At 34.3% G+C, this 17,894-nt stretch overlaps 1 protein-coding gene across 1 annotated transcript in view; it reads left to right on the top strand.

Annotated features, from left to right (window-relative positions):
* The window catches only part of CFAP47 (cilia and flagella associated protein 47), a 525,406-nt gene that overhangs the window by 422,289 nt on the left and 85,223 nt on the right, over positions 1-17,894 (top strand). Inside the window, exon 57 of the mRNA XM_082717915.1 lies at positions 2,410-2,508. Within this exon, the coding sequence (XP_082574041.1) occupies positions 2,410-2,508 (99 nt within the window). The remainder of the gene's footprint in view (positions 1-2,409; positions 2,509-17,894) is intronic.

Below are 17,894 nucleotides of genomic sequence, written 5' to 3'. Positions count from 1 at the left end.
CAGAGGCTTTAACCCACTGGGTCACCCAGGCACCCCAGTTATTATTCTTTTTAAAAAAACATTTTATTTATTTGACAGAGAGATTACAAGTAGACAGAGAGGCAGGCAGAAAGAGAGGGGGAATCAGGCTCCCAGCCGAGCAGAGCCCGATGCGGGGCTCGATCCCAGGACCCTGAGACCATGACCTGAGCTGAAGGCAGAGGCTTAACCCACTGAGCACCCAGGAGCCCCATTTTTAGTTATTATTCTTTTGGATACCTCCCAGTTTGGCCAGCAGGATCCTTTGCAAGTTAATCCCTAGGTCCTTTAAATTGTTTCTATCAGTTTTTGAACATTTTGTTATTTCTGGCACAAGATGTTCTAGTTTCAACACTTAACTAATTTTAAAGCTAGAATTAGACACTTTTCGGAAGTTTGCATTATAAGGACAAGGTATTTAGTATCCAAGAAATGGGCAGTAGGTGGGATGTCCCTGGTTCTTCCTCAATTTACCTCACTCTCTCTCCCTTCTTCCACATGAGAAACCTGGTTCTCAACACAACAGTGTAGTTCATTTGCTCTATCATAGTCAATATTTTGGCTAGTGTTGTCAAAATTACTATATTCTTACTACTACAAAAAAAGAAAAGGGAAAAAAAGAAAAAGGAATAGAAACTTACTAAATAGAGTTAAAGCTCTCTTTATAATTACTTTTTCCACCAAAAATATATTGTACTACAGTTTAGTAGTCAGAGAAATATGGCTAAAATATTCTTTGATTAATCCTTTATTCCATGTAGTTTTTTGTCAATTCATACAAAGATGGATTCATGATTTTTTTACTTAAATTCAGTTTTCAGGGTTGCTTTTTTTTTTTTTAAAGATTTTTATTTATTTGACAGAGATCACAAGTAGGCAGAGAAGCAGGCAGAGAGAGAGGAAGGGAAGCAGGCTCCCGCTGAGTTGAGAGCCCAACATGGGGCTTAATCCCAGGACCCTGAGACCATGACCCGAGCCAAAGGCAGAGGCCTTAACACACTGAGCCACCCAGGCGCCCCACAGGGTTGCTTTTTGAGACTTCTTAAATTCTACTGTATTTTCGAATTTGTGAAACATGTATTGTTCACAACTCAAAGCTATATAAAAAGTTCTACTGAAAGAAATTTCATTCCTAGTCCTATACCATCTACCGCATTCTCAACCATTTTTATCTTCATTTGATTCTGATTTGTCCATACTGTGTTTGGTTTTGCAAAAATGAGCGTGTATAACTAAGTGCATATATACGTACTAGTCCCATGTCACCCTCTATCTCATGCAAAGTCAATACTATGTCATTTCTTTTGCACTTTTTTAATTTCACCTAACAATATGTATACATCTGGAATCCCAGTTAAAATAGTTAATGGACCCCTTTCCCATTGATTTTTATGACTTGTTAGTACCTCAGTTTTTGCTACATTACTGTTTATATACAACTAGTCACCAATACATGGACCTTCTCATTATTTCTAATAACTTTCTTTTTTTTTAAATTTATTTGACAGAGAGAGAGATCACAAGTAGGCAGGGAGGCAGGCAGAGAGAGAGGAGGAAGCAGGCTTCCCGCTGAGCAGATAGCCCCATGTGGGACTTGATCCCAGGACCCTGAGATCATGACCTGAGCTGAAGGCAGAGGCTTAATACACTGAACCACCGAGGCGCCCCATTTCTAATAATTTTCTACATAAATAATGCCCCAATGCATATTGCTATACAAATAATGCCCTTGCATGTATATTGTTTCATGTTTGAGGTGTATATTTAATGTGTATTTCTACAAGCAGTATTCATAGGCAAAAGAGTAAATATATATTAAATTTTACCATATGTTACAAAAATCCCTTCATAAGGGTTGTAACATGCACTCCCATTCATTTCCAAAGACCGTGTCAGCTGATATTTAGTTCAATGTACTTAAAATTATAAATGTCTTTGCTGACAGATATTTTTGTGTTTTATACATAGTAGCACTAAAAGCAAGTACATGTTATGTAGCCATTTTGGGTAATTGATTTTGTATTTATTGGTTTAAATTATTGTCAGTGCATATACATTTAAACATATGTAAATATTAACTACTGGGATCCATTTTTAAACAGTGGGCTCAAACAGGCTCTCAGTAATACCTGTTATTTGAGTAGTTCACATTAAGTTCTAAGAATGTATGAGTTGATTTTATAATATTTTTCATATTATAGAGAAAACCTTTATAATGCTGCATATGTTCTTCAAAAATGGCATTTAAATCTCATCTTAATATGTACTTTGAAAAATAATCATCTGAGAAATTTCCTGTTAGAAGAGAGTTTTGATTCTCTCTCAATCTCCACCCCTATTTTTCCTCTTGAATGTGACATTGAGAAATAATATCTCTTATATTTTTATTAGGTAAGGAAAAACCCAGGCATCTCATCATTGACCATTACTGGGATAGCTTCTTTCATGAGACTTCTGCCTTCAAGTTTACCGGTTTGAGTCACACACAAGGTATGGATTTCAGCTTTATATTCTGTCATTCTGTATGCTTTTATATTTCAGAGATGATGACATTATATGTCTGTTGTCTTAATACATGTTTAATAACAATTACACTTCTAAATACTTGGATACAAATTTTAGTAAGTTGATAGAAAAACATGGATAGTATAATCTTTATATATGTTCATTATATATATATTTTTTTCACTGTTTTTCATTCCATAGCTTATAAGTGCAACTTGTAAAATATTTTTTCTTTGAGATTTTGAATGTTCGAAAGTCATTTCACCCACTTAATAGCTCAGTGTGTGATGGGTGCCTGGCTGGCTCAGTCAGTAGAATGTACGACTCTTGATCTCCCATTTGTGAGTTTGAGCCCCACACTGGGTGCAGATATTACTTAAAAATAAAATCTTTTAAATGTAAACCTGGTGATTCACAGACCTGTACCCCTGGGGATAAAAATATATGTTTATAAAAAATAAAAAATTAATAAAAAATATATATATACTTAAATGTGTAAGTCATGGACAATTTTGGAAAATTAAAAATAAATATGCTAAAAAATAATACACTAAAGTTATTGATAGGCATGAAAAATAATTGTATCTTTACAAAGCTAATGGTTCCCTGAAAATTTATTAGAGGGTGTACATCTATTTTTACTGTGTATTAGTCATCCTACCTGCATATTGATGAATAGGAGGAAATCTAAGGCCTAAGAAATAATGAAGTTGCTTGAAAATCTAAAGCTCAAAAAATATTAATATGTTTAAAATAATATTTTTACATTAAATTAATCATAATGGTTATGGAAAAATGTGCTAAAATATGAATTATCTTAATGTAATACAAAAATACTAACTGGAATTGGCAACCACTACTAGCATCCCAATACAAATGGATTCATGACTTTTTTCTATTTATTATGCTATCTATATATATCAGCATTCTAAATCTCATTATTTTATTTCATTTGCTACAACTCCATAGTGTAGGTGTTATTATTACTCTTACTGAACCAAGGAGATTGCAATTCAGAAAAATTAACTTACATAAAATCTTGACAGTTGCTAAATGGTAAAGCTAAACCTCCTTGTGTATGACTTCAAAGTCTTAGTTTTCATTTTTTTCGAAACACATTAAAAAGAGTGTAAGCAGCAGTTCACAGAAGAGTAAGTGCAGATGGTCAAAGAATGATTAAGAATATGTTCACAGTCACTAATATTCAAGTAGATGTTGATCTAAATGATAGCCACGGAATTTTTTTTTCCTTTTTTATCTTTGTTTTTGTATTCCTCAAAACCATGATGAAATTTGAACAAGTACTGCTTTGGGGAATGTAAATCACAACATACCTTCTGAAAAGCACTTTGTGTAATGCATGTAAAGAAACTTAGAAACTATCACCCTTTAGACCCAGTAGTTGCAATTTTGCTGAGATCATTTTTTTAAAGATTTATTTTTTTATTTTATGGGGTGGTGGACAGAGGGAGAGGGAGAGACAGTCTTAAGAAGACTACGCTGAGGGGCGCCTGGGTGGCTCAGTGGGTTAAGCCGCTGCCTTCGGCTCAGGTCATGATCTCAGGGTCCTGGGATCGAGTCCCGCATCGGGCTTTCTGCTCAGCAGGGAGCCTGCTTCCTTCTCTCTCTCTCTCTCTGCCTGCCTCTCAGTATACTTGTAATTTCTCTCTGTCAAATAAATAAAATCTTTAAAAAAAAAAAAAAAAAAAAAAAAGAAGACTACGCTGAGAACAGAGCCCAACAAGGGGCTCTGTCTCATGACCCTGAGATGACAACCTGAGCCAAAAACCAAGAGTTCAGCACTTGACTGTCTGAGCCACCCAGGTGCCCCTCTGCTGAGATCATTTGAAGAATCAAAATACTGCACTGTTTATAATAGCAAAAAGTTGGAAACCATCTGAATGCCAAATAACAACCTTATTATATTTGTATTATTTATTTACATGTCTGCTTATATTTTAATTTCACTTACCTATTGAGACATTTACTTACCATATGAGACATTTTCTTTTTAAAAATTTTTTTCCATTGGTTCTGCATTTTCAGTCTCTCCACATTGTGAAATCCATAAAAAATACACCTGCATTTTCTTTTTCTTCTTCTTTGTAATGGGGAAGGAGTTACATGTAAATAGGCAGCTTTTTTACTTACTCCTTTAATTCACCTAGGTTTGCTTTTTTGCTATGTAATTGTAATCTAATTTGATCCCCCTCATTTAATTAGCAAGTTTCCCAGCTTTTCATTTGATAATAATAATCATCTTGTAGCTACTTAATTTTGCAGCCTGTATTCAGGTTATATTTATCCTGTTTTGTTTCAGGTCTTGTTCTAGTGCCATGGAGTTAAAATCCTATAATTTTATGTTTTCTTCTTCTTCTTTTTTTTTTTAATGTTTTCTTATTCTGTTTCTTTCTTTTCAGGATCTTTTTTCCCCCAAGATTTTATTTATTTATTTGAGAGAGAGAGAGTGAGAGGAAGCATGAGAGGGGAGAAGGTCAAAGGGAGAAGCAGACTCCGGTGGAGCTGAGAGCCCCATGTGGGACTCGATCCTGTGACTCCAGGATCATGACCTGAGTCGAAGGCAGTTGCTTAACCAACTGAGCCACCCAGGCATCCTTCATGATCTCTTAAATAATTTATTTCCAGGTTGCCTGGGTGGTTCAGTCAGTGAAGAATTCAACTTTCAGTTTCAGCTCCATTCACGATCTCAGGGTTGTGAATGTGAGCCCTGCATCATGCACTCCGCATGGAGTCTGCTTGAGATTCTTTTCCTCTTCCTCTACTCTTCTCGCTAGTGTGCACTCTCTCTCTCAAATAAATAAGTCAATCTTTTAAGAAAATGAATTAAAAACATAAATAATTTGTTTCCTTTTATCACCTATTTATCCTTATAGAAAGAATTTAGAATGACTTTTTGTCAAGTTTCAAAGAAGTCCCAAAAAAAGTTTGATTGCAATTACATTAAACCTGTAGACAAATTTGAGAACATCTTTACAATAATCTGCTACTCCATGACCATTTATTTTCAAGCATAGTGTTTATAAGTGTCAATAAAGTTCATTTTTTGCATGACAAAAACATAAAGCTTCCAGTACCCGTACTTTTATTTAAATAATCCAAATAATGGGTGAAAGGGGACAAAAGGTGCAAAATAAATACATAAATAAAAATAAAATGCCAGGGAATTGCCTACTTTAAACATGGAGTTGTGTATAGGAATTATGGAAATTGTTTCTTTTACCAAAGTTAACAGCCTTATTGCATTAGTTTACAAACCTTTTATCTTTGTTTATTAATTTTGAACTGCTCATATATCGAAATGACTTTCTTGGTTTTGTTTTGTTTTGTTTTTGGATTCCTAGTTCTTTATTTTTCAGCAAGTGCTTTTTAATATAGTTTCAAATTTAAATAAATAAGTAATCCAGTTAGTAATTATATATAATGTAATTTCTATGCAACACAGACCAACATTGTGTGTTCCAATTTTAAATTTTCTAATTTCAAAAAAAGAGATTCTGAAAGTACTTTCTTAATTATAATTCATATTGTTATAATTGCCTTCACATCATTTTCAAATTTAATCTGGTGTTCTCCTGCATTCTGTATTGATTTCTCTAGTGTCTTCTGTGACTTGTTTTTTCAATAAACAGTGTATACCCTGCCTATGTGGTGGGTTGACAGTTCAATATGTACTCCCTGCTGCTCTATATAATAAAATCTCCAAATTATTTTCTTTAATTAGAGAAAGGGGAAGCTTTCTCTAGAAACTTCTTGTTTGTTCTGGTGTTCTTATGTGGTATTAGTATTAGGGGTATTCTTGATGATTTGGGGAATATAAACATTAAGGATACAACCAAAATGGGTGCTCTGTTTCTTATATTGCTATGGACATTTTTAGAGACTTTGGGGTACACTGGTCATACTGTAAAAATTACCTGTAGGCATAATCTCATATCATATGCCATATAAAGCATTTATAACCTTAAAATTCTTTCCACCTCTATATGGAACATTTCCTTGGTGAATACTTGAGAACTATAAAGATTATCTTTTTTTTTTTGTTGTTAGATTTCTTTCATTTATTTGACAGAGGGAGACACAGGGAGAGAGGGAACACAAGCAAGGGGAGTGGGAGAGGGAGAAGCAGGCCTCCTGCCAAGCAAGGAACCTGACGAGGGGCTCGATCCCAGGACCCTGGGATCATGACCTGATCTGAAGACAGATACTTGACGTCTGAGCCAGCCAGGTGCCCCAGATTATCTTATTCTAGACCAGCATTTACCTATGTGTGTAGAGTGAAATACTAATTTCAAGAGATAGAAAAAAGTATGATATGAGGGAAAAAAAGAAAAACTAAGTTCTGTGCTTTAAGTAACTGGGAAATACCAGCCTAAACAAAATTTCTTTTATGACAGGGTTTCCTAGGACTTTTTTTTTCTAATGCCATCTATATTTCCATATAGAGGAAATAACATGCTTTTGGAATGTATATCTGGCTAAGAAACATACTTTTGTAAATATTGCTCTCAGATAAACTGAGTTAGCAAAGAGGTTCTAAACTCCTGCCCTCCAGTTTGCTATATGCTGTGACATTGCATTCAATTCAATTCAGGGAAGGGCTCAGCATTAAAGGGAGACCAACTGACAGCTGCTGAGACGGGGGTATGTTTCTCAGTGCGAATGCTGCTGCTTCATTTCATGCTAAACTCTATACCACATCCCAGTCTCAACCTGACTTCAGCAACATTTTGGTCTATATGTGACAAAAGGACATAGATAAAAGTAGTTTCTCCAAACATTTTCATAGTAACTTCTTTCTGAAACTTAAGTTCCTTTGTATTTATAAAATCTTATAATAAAATCGCATTGATATATATGAAGATATGAACACTGCTTTTTTCACATTGGAAAAGGACATTCGCATCCATTTTATTCCTCTACAGAAACTTTTTTTTCCCTAGAATTTTTCTTCCTTAGAATGAGTTCCATGCCATGGTATAGATAGCTCAATATTTCATTTTGTTTTTAATAAGTTTAGTGCCCTTTTTGTTATCTTTCTCTCAAAATTGGTGACAGGAACTAGACAGGAGGGAGGGGGGAAAGGGGATATTCCTGTCAGTGAAGAATGTTAACCTGCCAGGCTTTCACTTTGAAGCTCATTCTTGTCTACACATCTAATTAGGTAGAGTAACCAAGAATGAGATAAGAGTAGAGGTGAATTGTGATCGTGAAAGACATCCTGCTACAAAGCTGATACATTTATAAGACTTGAAGGTTCTTTTTCTCCTTCACCAGGAAGTAATCAAATGTCACTAAAGCAAAATCAAGATTAAACCCTTGAGAAAAAAATCTTAGCTGTAACATTTTTCTGGGTCCTCTGATTGTGACATTTTAAAAAACAGGGCCGAGTTGCGGGGAGAGGTTAGTTTTATTTTATATCATACTGTAGCTCTAGAGAATACATTGCTAATTCCTAGGACCCTAGGAAGAGATCTAAGTTACAGGGACTGGCATTAGACTTGTAGTGTGAGAATCTGCTGTGTTCTAGTTTTGACTGTAACCTAGAAAGTTGTTTTAGCTTGAGCTAGTTTCTCTGTGCTCTAGATCCTAATCTGGACATCATAAAAAATGAAAATTGGTTTTACTGACTGGTATATTTTTTTTCTTTTTTTTTCTTTTTTTAAAATTTTTTATTTTTTATAAGCATATATATTTATCCCCAGGGGTACAGGTCTGTGAATCACCAGGCTTACACACTTTGAAGAACAAGCAGTTGTGTATGTGAAGAAATTTCTAAACATGAAACTACAAGTATTGGTTATTAGTATTATTTGTCTGTGTAAGGTAGGTGAACACAAAAATGGATTCCTGGTTTCTTCAGTTTTATAAGAAACAAGACTAGCATACTGACGATACACACCAAGAATATATTTCTGGGGGTGCCTGGGTGGCTCAGTGGGTTAAGCCTCTGCCTTCGGCTCAGGTCATGATCTCAGGGTCCTGGGATCGAGCCCCACATCGGGCTCTCTGTTCAGCAGGGAGCCTGTTTCTCCCTCTCTCTCTCTGTCTACTTGTTATCTTTCTCTCTGTCAAATAAGTAAATAAAATCTTAAAAAAAAAGAATATATTTCTGAAAAATGAATAAGAAAGAAATTATAGGTTTTTTTTCTTCTGAATTCCATTTGTTTTCTAGGTGAAACAATTGCTAAACCAATGCTTTTAATTTTCATCAATTACTCATTGATGACAATCTTGTTATATTAGGTAAATACTAGTTTTCTAGAATACTTGTTTCTCTAGAAAAGAATTTCTTACAGAATGGTAGATATCTATTTCTATATTTGTATCTCTATTTTTTTTTTTAAATTGCTCATCTTTGTTCTTCCTTTTGATATCCCTAATCCTTTATGTGTTCTACTTTTATTCAACATTTTCATTAAAAAATACCACCGCGGCACCTGGATGGCACAGTCCGTTAATGTCTGCCTTCAACTCAGGTCATGATGCCAGTGTCTTGGGATCAAGTCCTGCATCGGGCTCTCTGCTTAGCTCTGAGCCTGCTTCTCCCTCTCCCTCTGCCTGCTGCTTCCCCTACTTGTGCTCTCTCTCTCTGTCAGATAAATAAAATCTTAAAAAAAAATCGTATTTCTGTTATTCATATACCACCTTCACAAATTTTGGCATGTCACCTATATGATAATTTACTTAATAGTATTTGAATGGAAAAGAGTGTCACTTGCCATTAACAATAGCAGTGTTCTCTGTGCAAGGAACTGTTTCATACACTTCATAAATACTGAAGTATTTAGGTGTTGGCTCACACCATGGCAGACATTGAAACTAGGGTAGCTCTTCAGAGTTGCCCCAATTTGAAATGAGGAAACCACGATTTTATACCTCCATCTCCCCCCCACCCCGCCACCGGCCCACTGCCTACGTCAATCTATCATTAAATGCATCTGCCTCAGGAAAGGAGTTTGGCTTTGGTCAGGTGACTCTATGGCTGAAGGCACTCCTCCCAGAGAGCTGCTATCTAGCTACTGTATACTGGCCATAGTCTTGGTAGCTTGGGCATAAATTCATAAAGATATGTTTCTCTTTTTTACTAGAAGCATTGTTGTTCACTTTTCCTAGTACATATCTCAGTAACTTTAAATATGGTGAGGTATGAGTCAAGGTTCATTTTATTCATTATGTATAGCAAATTGCCCTAGCACCATTTATAGAAAAAACTATCCTTTCCTTCATTGTATCGCTGTAACACTTTTCTCTCAAATCCAGTGACAGTATGTATGTGGTCTGTTTCTGGACTTTCTCTTCAGTTCTGGTTGTCTACTCATCCATCTTTGCATCAATACCATAATGCCTTAACTGCTGTAGCTCTGATATGTGATAATATATGATATGTGGTAATATAAATCCTTACAGTTTTCTGTGCTCTTCAATATTTTCTTGGTTATTCTAAATCCTTTGTACTTTTATAAGAATTTTAGAATCATCTAGTTAATTTCCAAACATACAGAGGTACATAGATAAGCAGACACACACTCATGCCTCTGCTAGGATTTGTATTTGAATTATATTGAAATTATGCATTCATTGGAGGGTAACTGGCATCTTAGAAATATTGAGTGATTGAGTTTTTTTAAATATAAGAATATGGTTTTCCCCTTCATCTATTTCTTCAAATTTTATCTAAAAGCCCATGTTGTCTGTACTGATTTGATACGCCAGATTATCATAGACTACGCTGCCATGTGTACTTGGTTTCTTTCTGGGTTATAACTACTATTCCACTGATCTTTCTCTGAGAGCCAAAACTGTGCTGTTTTAATTGAAGAGGCTTTATAATGTGCTTTAATATATGTTGAGGATAGCTTTCTCACATTATTTTTCCCTTTCAGAGTTATACTGGCAATTCTTCTTTGTTTATGTAACCATATGACCTTTATCATAAATTTTATCTCCAGAGAAAACCTGATAGAATATTGAAATTATTTTAAATTTCTCCATTTAAAATTTTAACTTTATACCTGTAGGAAATAATGAATCTTTGTATCAATGTCCATTTTTGTATATTTTCATTGTTCACCAACTTTGTGTCTTCAGAAATGTTTAAATTTTATTTTTTATGTATTTTTCATATTTTTGCATTTGTCGAATGGACAAGTCATGCTCAAAACCATTTTAGATCACCTTTTAAAAATAGCAAGAGTATTAACAATGTGTCTCATTTTTGTGATATTAGAGTAATGGTAAATATGTAATTTGTTGTCATATAAGATAAGCTACTTCTATGTTTGTTTATACTTAATACTTTATTACTGATTTTAAATATAACAGCTAACTATTTCTTTTCTCCTATTGCTTCTTAGAAAACATAAAGGCTTTACTTAAAACAATAACAGTATTATTTGCTCAAGAATAGAAAATCTTTAATCATTTTCATGAGAAAGATTAATATAATTGAATATTATTATATAATGACTGTTATATCACTTTTGTGCTCTTGGTATTCCCCAGTGCAGTGGTAAAATGATTAGCACACTATTCAAAACATTTCACACAATGTTAATTAATCTCTGTAAGGGCTAATTAAATTTTATCTTTAACTTAAAGAAAAGATTTAGAGTCTCAGTTTTGGTTGTTATCATTGCAGTAATCACAGTATTAAGAAATCCTACTTCTGGTTACGTAAATATTCCTGGCAGGAAAACACATAGGGAAGATACGTTTAACCATATTGCTCTGCTCCACTTAATTTTTTTTTTCTTTAAAAAAATCAGGCCTTTATTTTCTCACATAATTTTCTACAGATAAATAAAACTAACCAGATATAATTTTAGTTAATGTCATTTTCATGTAACTTTAAAATTTTTCAGTATTCTATTTTAGCTTTATTTAAGCATAGATATATAGGCAGAGAGGTAAATGAAGTAACATCGCTCTTTCTTCTTTGAGAATTAATGCCTATCTTGTCAACATGAAACCATTTCGTTGGCCAATACAAGAAGTTCTTTGGGTTCCAGGAAGCAGAGCTTGCAGATCTAATTTGCTCTTTGCATTTGGCTTTTTGTCAATTGTATTTGCATAACTTTTGCTCATTTTAAATGTTTTTACCTCTGCTATTAATTTGTAAGACTTTTTCGTATTATCCATTGAAAAACACTTTGATATCTCCTTGAGATATATTTCTTCCAATGTATTATTTGTTGTCTTCAAATTATAGAATTTTTCCCATAATTTTTTTTGCATTTATGGTAAAATCGTCCTGTCTTTGTATCCTCTGGGTCACCTGTCTTGTTTAGAAAGATTTTCTTCTTCAAACAATGTGAAAATAAACTACTAAACTTTTTTCAAGACTTTTAAACTTTTAAAAAATATTTACATATATAGTTCATCTAGATTCATCTTTGAATTTTGTATGCAAAATTTTCCATTTGTTTTTCCTTTAGCCAGATAGCAAGTTGTGATTGTATCATTTGTGAAATAAGCCAGCTCTTCCACTGAATGCAAACATCATTAATGTAATTATCATATAAATAATACATTGTTGATTATTATAATTAATATAACCAATAATAATTTGTAACTTGATTTATATGAAAATATATTATGATTATATAATATAGTGATGCATAATATATTGTTCAGTACCTTCAGTATTATTAATATATTAATTAATTGATGGATATGTTAATAAGATAATATCTTTATATACACACTCTACAATTGATTTTATGGTCATTTTCTGGGTTGTTTCATTAATTAACTAGTCTGCAACTAGCTTGTATCTTTAAAAATTGTGATTTAAAAAATGTTAATTCCAATATAATTAACATACAAAATTACATTAGCTTCAGGTGTATAATATAGTGATTCAAAACTCTGCTCATTACTCAGTACTCATGATAAGTGTACTTTTTTAAATAAAGATTTTATTTTTATTTATTTATTCATGAACGACAGAGAGAGAGAGGCAGAGGGAGAAATGCAGGACTTGATCCCAGGAGCCTGGGATCATGACCTGAGCTGAAGGCAGATGCTTAACAGACTGGGCCACCCAGGTGCCCCGATATCTATACTCTTAATCCTCTTTACCTGTTTCACCCACCCCCCTACCCACCTCTCCTCTGGTAACTGTCAGTTATCGAGCATTAAGAGCCTGTTTTTTTTTGTTGTTGTTGTTTGTCTCTTTTTTGCTTTGTTCATTTGTTTTATTCCTTAAATTCTACCTGCAAGTGAAATCATATGGTATTTGTCTTTCTCTAACTTATTTCACTTAGCATAATACTGTCTTATTCCACGTTGCAAGAGAGTGACCCTATATGAGGTACACTACAAGGGCAAGACCTACAGCTAAGAGTAGAACAGACATTAAGAAAAGCCCTGTGGCAAACTAGCCCCAACACTAAACAAAATTATACTACTTCCAACTAAAAAATTATGAGACATACAAACAAGGGGAAAATAACACTTTCTCAAGAGAAAAATCAATTATCAGGACCAAAGTGGGACATGGCACAGATGCTCAAACTATCTGAAAGGGCATACAGATTACTCTGTTTAAGCTTTGAATGGAAAAACTGGACAAAGTAACAGATTAGATTAATTTAAACAATGAGATGGAAGTTATAAAAAAAGAATCAAACAAATGCTCCAAATGAAAACAAAGAAAAAGTATAAATAATGTCTTTGATGGACTTATCAATAGATTTGACACAGCCAAGGGAAAAAAAATCCATGATGTTTAAATTAGGTTGGTAGAAATTGTACTGCTGTAAAGATTAAAAAGAAAATAAGGCATAAAAACAGAGAGCATTGAAGAGTTATAGAACAGTATCAAGCAGTCTCACGTATTTGTAATGGCAGTTCCAGAAGGCAGAAAGAACACCAGAGATGAAAAGAAGAAATATTTGCAAAGATAATAACTGAGGTTGTTGTTTTGTTTTTGTTTTTTTAGAAAACCTAGGCAAGTGATTTTTAAACTGCAGAAAGCAAGCAACAAAAAGAAACAATTGAAGGTAGCCAGATTTTTAAAATCTTTTTATTATTTTTAAATTTTATTTAGTTATTGGGGCGCCTGGGTGGCTCAGTGGGTTAAAGCCTCTGCCTTCAGCTCAGATCATGGTTTCAGGGTCCTGGGATCAAGCCCCACATCAGGCTCTCTGCTCAGCAGGAAGCCTGCTTCCCCTTCTCTTGCTGCCTGCCTCTCTGCCTACTTGTAATCTCTCTCTGTCAAAATAAAATTAAAAAAATTTTATTTATTTATTTTTTAAGTAGGGGCTCAAACTCACAACCCTGAGATCAAGATAAGAGCTGAAATCAAAAGTCAGAGGCTAAACGAACAAGCTACCCATACACTGCAAGTAGCCAGATTTTTTTTAAAGAAACATTACACACATGCAAGCTGGGTGGTAATAGAGTGACATTTGTAATGATGCAAGGAAAAAAGTACTGTCAATCTATAATTCTATACTCCCAAAATACTCTTTACAATGTAGGATTAACCACTTCTTCAAGTAAGTATATAAAATCCAATTGCATTTCTGTATACTGGTAATAGACAATTTGAGTATGACATTAAAAATATCATTTTAATAACAACAAAAACCCCTGCAGTTCATAGGTGAATATCTAACAAAATATGTACAGTATCTTTATACCAAATAGTAGAAAACACTGATGGAAGAAATCCAGTAAACCTAAATAAATAGAGATGTGTCATGCTCATTGACTGAAAACCAAATACAGTTAAAATGCCAATGCTCTCCAATTTGATATATAGATCCAGTGCATTTCCAGTCTATTTATCATGAGACTATTTTTGCACATATTGATAAGCTGATTGTAGAATATATGTGAAAGGACAAAAGATTTAGAATTTCCCAAAAAAATGAGGAAGAATAAAATTGGAAAGCTTACACCAACAGATTTTATGATGTACAGGCATACCTTAGAGATAAGGCAAGTTTGGTTCCAAACCCCTGCAGTAAAATGAGTATTACAGTAAAATGAGTCAAACGAATTTTTTGGTTTCCTAGTGCATACAGAAGTCATGTTTGTACTATACTGTAGTCTATTAAGTGTACAATAGCATTATTCCTAAAAAAACAATGTGCATAACTTAATTAAAAATACGCTATCACTAAAAAATGTTAACCATCATTTGAACTTTCAGTGAGTCAGAATTACTGATCAAAGATCACTTTAACAAATATAATAAGACTGAAAAAGTTCGAAATGTATGATTACTAAAATGTGACACAGAGACACAGTGTGAGCAAATGCTGTTAGAAGAATGGTGCCAAGAGACTTGCTTGATACAGGGTTGCCACAAACCTTCAACTTATAAAAAAGAAAAAAAGGAAAAAAAGCATTATCTGAGAAGCTTAATAAAGTGAAGCATGACAAAATGAGATATGCCTGCACCTAAAATCTGCATTATTTTGTATTGACTAAACAGACATACAGCCAATTTGTCCTGACCAAAGATGGGCATGAAGATCAAATGAACAGTAGAAAAAACTCAGATTCAGACCCACACAAATATAGTCAACTGAATATTTTGGGGTCTGGAGAAATACTAAACACATAACTGATACAAGCAAGGTCCACTGATAGGTGATCAAATTAGATGGCAAAAGTTCAAAGAGAAGGAATATTTGCATAATTTCAAAGTATTTCCACCAGATATATATTAAATAGTATGAGAAAAAGAACCTGGCAGGGGCACCTAGGTGGCTCAGTGGGTTAAGCCTCTGCCTTTGGTTCAGATCATGATCTCAGTGTCCTGGGATCAAGCCCTGCATCGGGCTCTCTGCTCAGCGGGGAGCCTGCTTCCCTCATTCTCTCTCTGCCTGCCTCTCTGCCTACTTGTGATCTCTATCTGTCAAATAAATTTAAAAAAGAAAACCTGGCAGATACCACCTCAACCAAGCAATAAAGATTAACATGACTAATAATAAAGTATATCAATATCATGTATCCTCTGATAATTAGAAGAAGAAATCATCTCTCCAGTATTATTCCCCAAAATATATATCCTCGGTCTTTTGAGAAAACATCAGAGAAATTCAAACTGAAGGGTGTTCTATAAAATAACTTACCAGTACACTTTAAAGTATCATAAGATCGTAAAAGACAAGGAAGGACTGAGTCACAGCCTAAAGGATAAGCAAGGGACATGCCATCTAAATGCAAAGCAGAATCTTGGCTTGGATCACGTGATATAAAATAACATTAGTAGAATAGTTAATATCTGAATAAGGCATATAGGTTAGTTAATTGTATTGTACCAATGTTACCTTCTTAGTTTTGATAATTCTATATTTTCAAATAGTCTGTTAGGAAATATTATCTCTGGAATGATTCCAAACACCAACTATTTTTGAATATTATTATTAAAAGTCCATAGCACGATTTATAATTTCTGTAAGAATTTGTGAGTCTTTCTTTGTGTAAAGTAAATTTAGAATGGCAATGTGATGATAAATTGAGTTTGGGTTGCTGCAATACAAGGAGTAGAACAAGGAGGATTCCAATGCTAGCCAGTGAGTTTATGTTAACTCCTTAAAAAATTAATTGATATATCATTAAAATCATGTAGAATGCTTATAATGAAAACAAACATGAATAGTAATAATAGCATGAATAGATTAAGAGCAAATTCTTTTTTTTTAAAGATTTTATTTATTTATTTAACAGAGATCACACGTAGGCAGAGAAGCAGGCAGAGAGAGAGGAGGAAGCAGGCTCCCTGCTGAGCAGAGAGCCCGATGTGGGGCTCGATCCCTGGACCCTGGGATCACAACCTGAGCCGAAGGCAGATGCCTCAACCCACTGAGCCACCCAGGTGCCCCAAGAGCAAATTCTATCACTTTAACCTAGTTTTGCAGATTTTCCTTGATGTATGATGGGGTTATGTCCCAATAGAGCCATTTTAAGTTGAAAATACCGTGTCGAAAATGTATTTAATACACCTAGCCTACCAAACATCAAAGCACAGCCTAGTCTACATTAAACCTGCTCAGAACATTCACAGTGGGGCAAAGTCATCTAAGACAAAGCCTATTTTATATAAGGTGTATAATATCTTGTGGACTTTGTTGAATACTGTAGTGAAAGTGAAAAGCACAATGGTTTTAAGTGTACCGATTATTTACCCTTGTGATCAGGTAGCTGACTGGGAGCTGCGGAACACTGCCACTGCCCAGCATAATGGGAGAGTATCATACACCATATCACTACCCCAGGAAAATATAAAAATTCAGAATTCAAAGTACAATTTCCACTGAATGTGTATTGCTTTTACCCTACCATAAGGGACTACCTATATTTTGCTAAACTCCCAGATCTTGGAAAATACGTAATAATTATGTTCTTTGTTTTCTACAAGGCATTGGACAAATTCCGTCATGAGATCTTGGGATACAGATATGTGCATTCTAGTATATTGAACATTTATATCCCAAACTTCTGATAAATGGTCATTTACTCTGTCATGATAGTCACTCTCTTCCTTATGCTTTCACCTTCCTTGTTTATCTTCCTTCTTCTACTCACGAAGTAAACCCACAACCAAGGTGAATTAGTCAGTAATTGCTGCATCAATACTGCATAACTACCTCATAATTTCAATGTTTTATAACCAGAAATATTCATTTTCCTTGCTTGTGAATCTTGTTTAGCTTTCATATCAGTTTCAGAACTGTTCTGTGTGTTTATTCATTCTGGGATACACCGAAAACATGTCCTTTTCATTGTGTCTGGAAGAACAAGAAGAGGGCAAGAGATGTTCTAAGACATCAACTTGGATACTGTACCCATACACACATTCCACTGGTCAAATCAAGTCATACTTAGTAACAATGGAGATATAGTCTATCTGCCGTAACAAGGGAAATGTCAAAGTCAAATCACAATCAAACCATGGCCATGATTATATAATTATAATAAAGAGGACTGAAGTATGAGAAAAAGTGGTCCAGTCTACTACAGCAGACACAGACTAACTGTCCTTTCTACACTTGCACACACATAGCTGAATATGGCTGGGAGACAAAAAGAAACAAAACAAAACAAAAAAGAAAAACTTCTGACTTTTATTATTATGGCCACCTGGTTTGTATGCCTGTCACAAAACTGCCCCTCCACTTGGAACCCAGATTTTACCTCTTCTGATTTATTCAACAGACTTTCCGCCCAGTTATCCTCATCTTACCTCTATCTACAGTGTTTGCGTTGACTGGATGATTCCCAGCACAATATCAATATATGTTAGATTAACACCTTGATCCAATGGCCTCTGCAGCCCCCAAACCACCTCTCTCTTTTTCTTTGAAGAAAAAGTCCTGGAAAAAGTTATCTGT

Source organism: Mustela nivalis, assembly GCF_964662115.1.
Source record: "Mustela nivalis genome assembly, chromosome: X".
NCBI classification, from domain to species: Eukaryota; Metazoa; Chordata; class Mammalia; order Carnivora; family Mustelidae; genus Mustela; species Mustela nivalis.
Note: the sequence above shows the minus strand (reverse complement) of the source record. Positions and strands in the feature narration are given on the sequence as shown.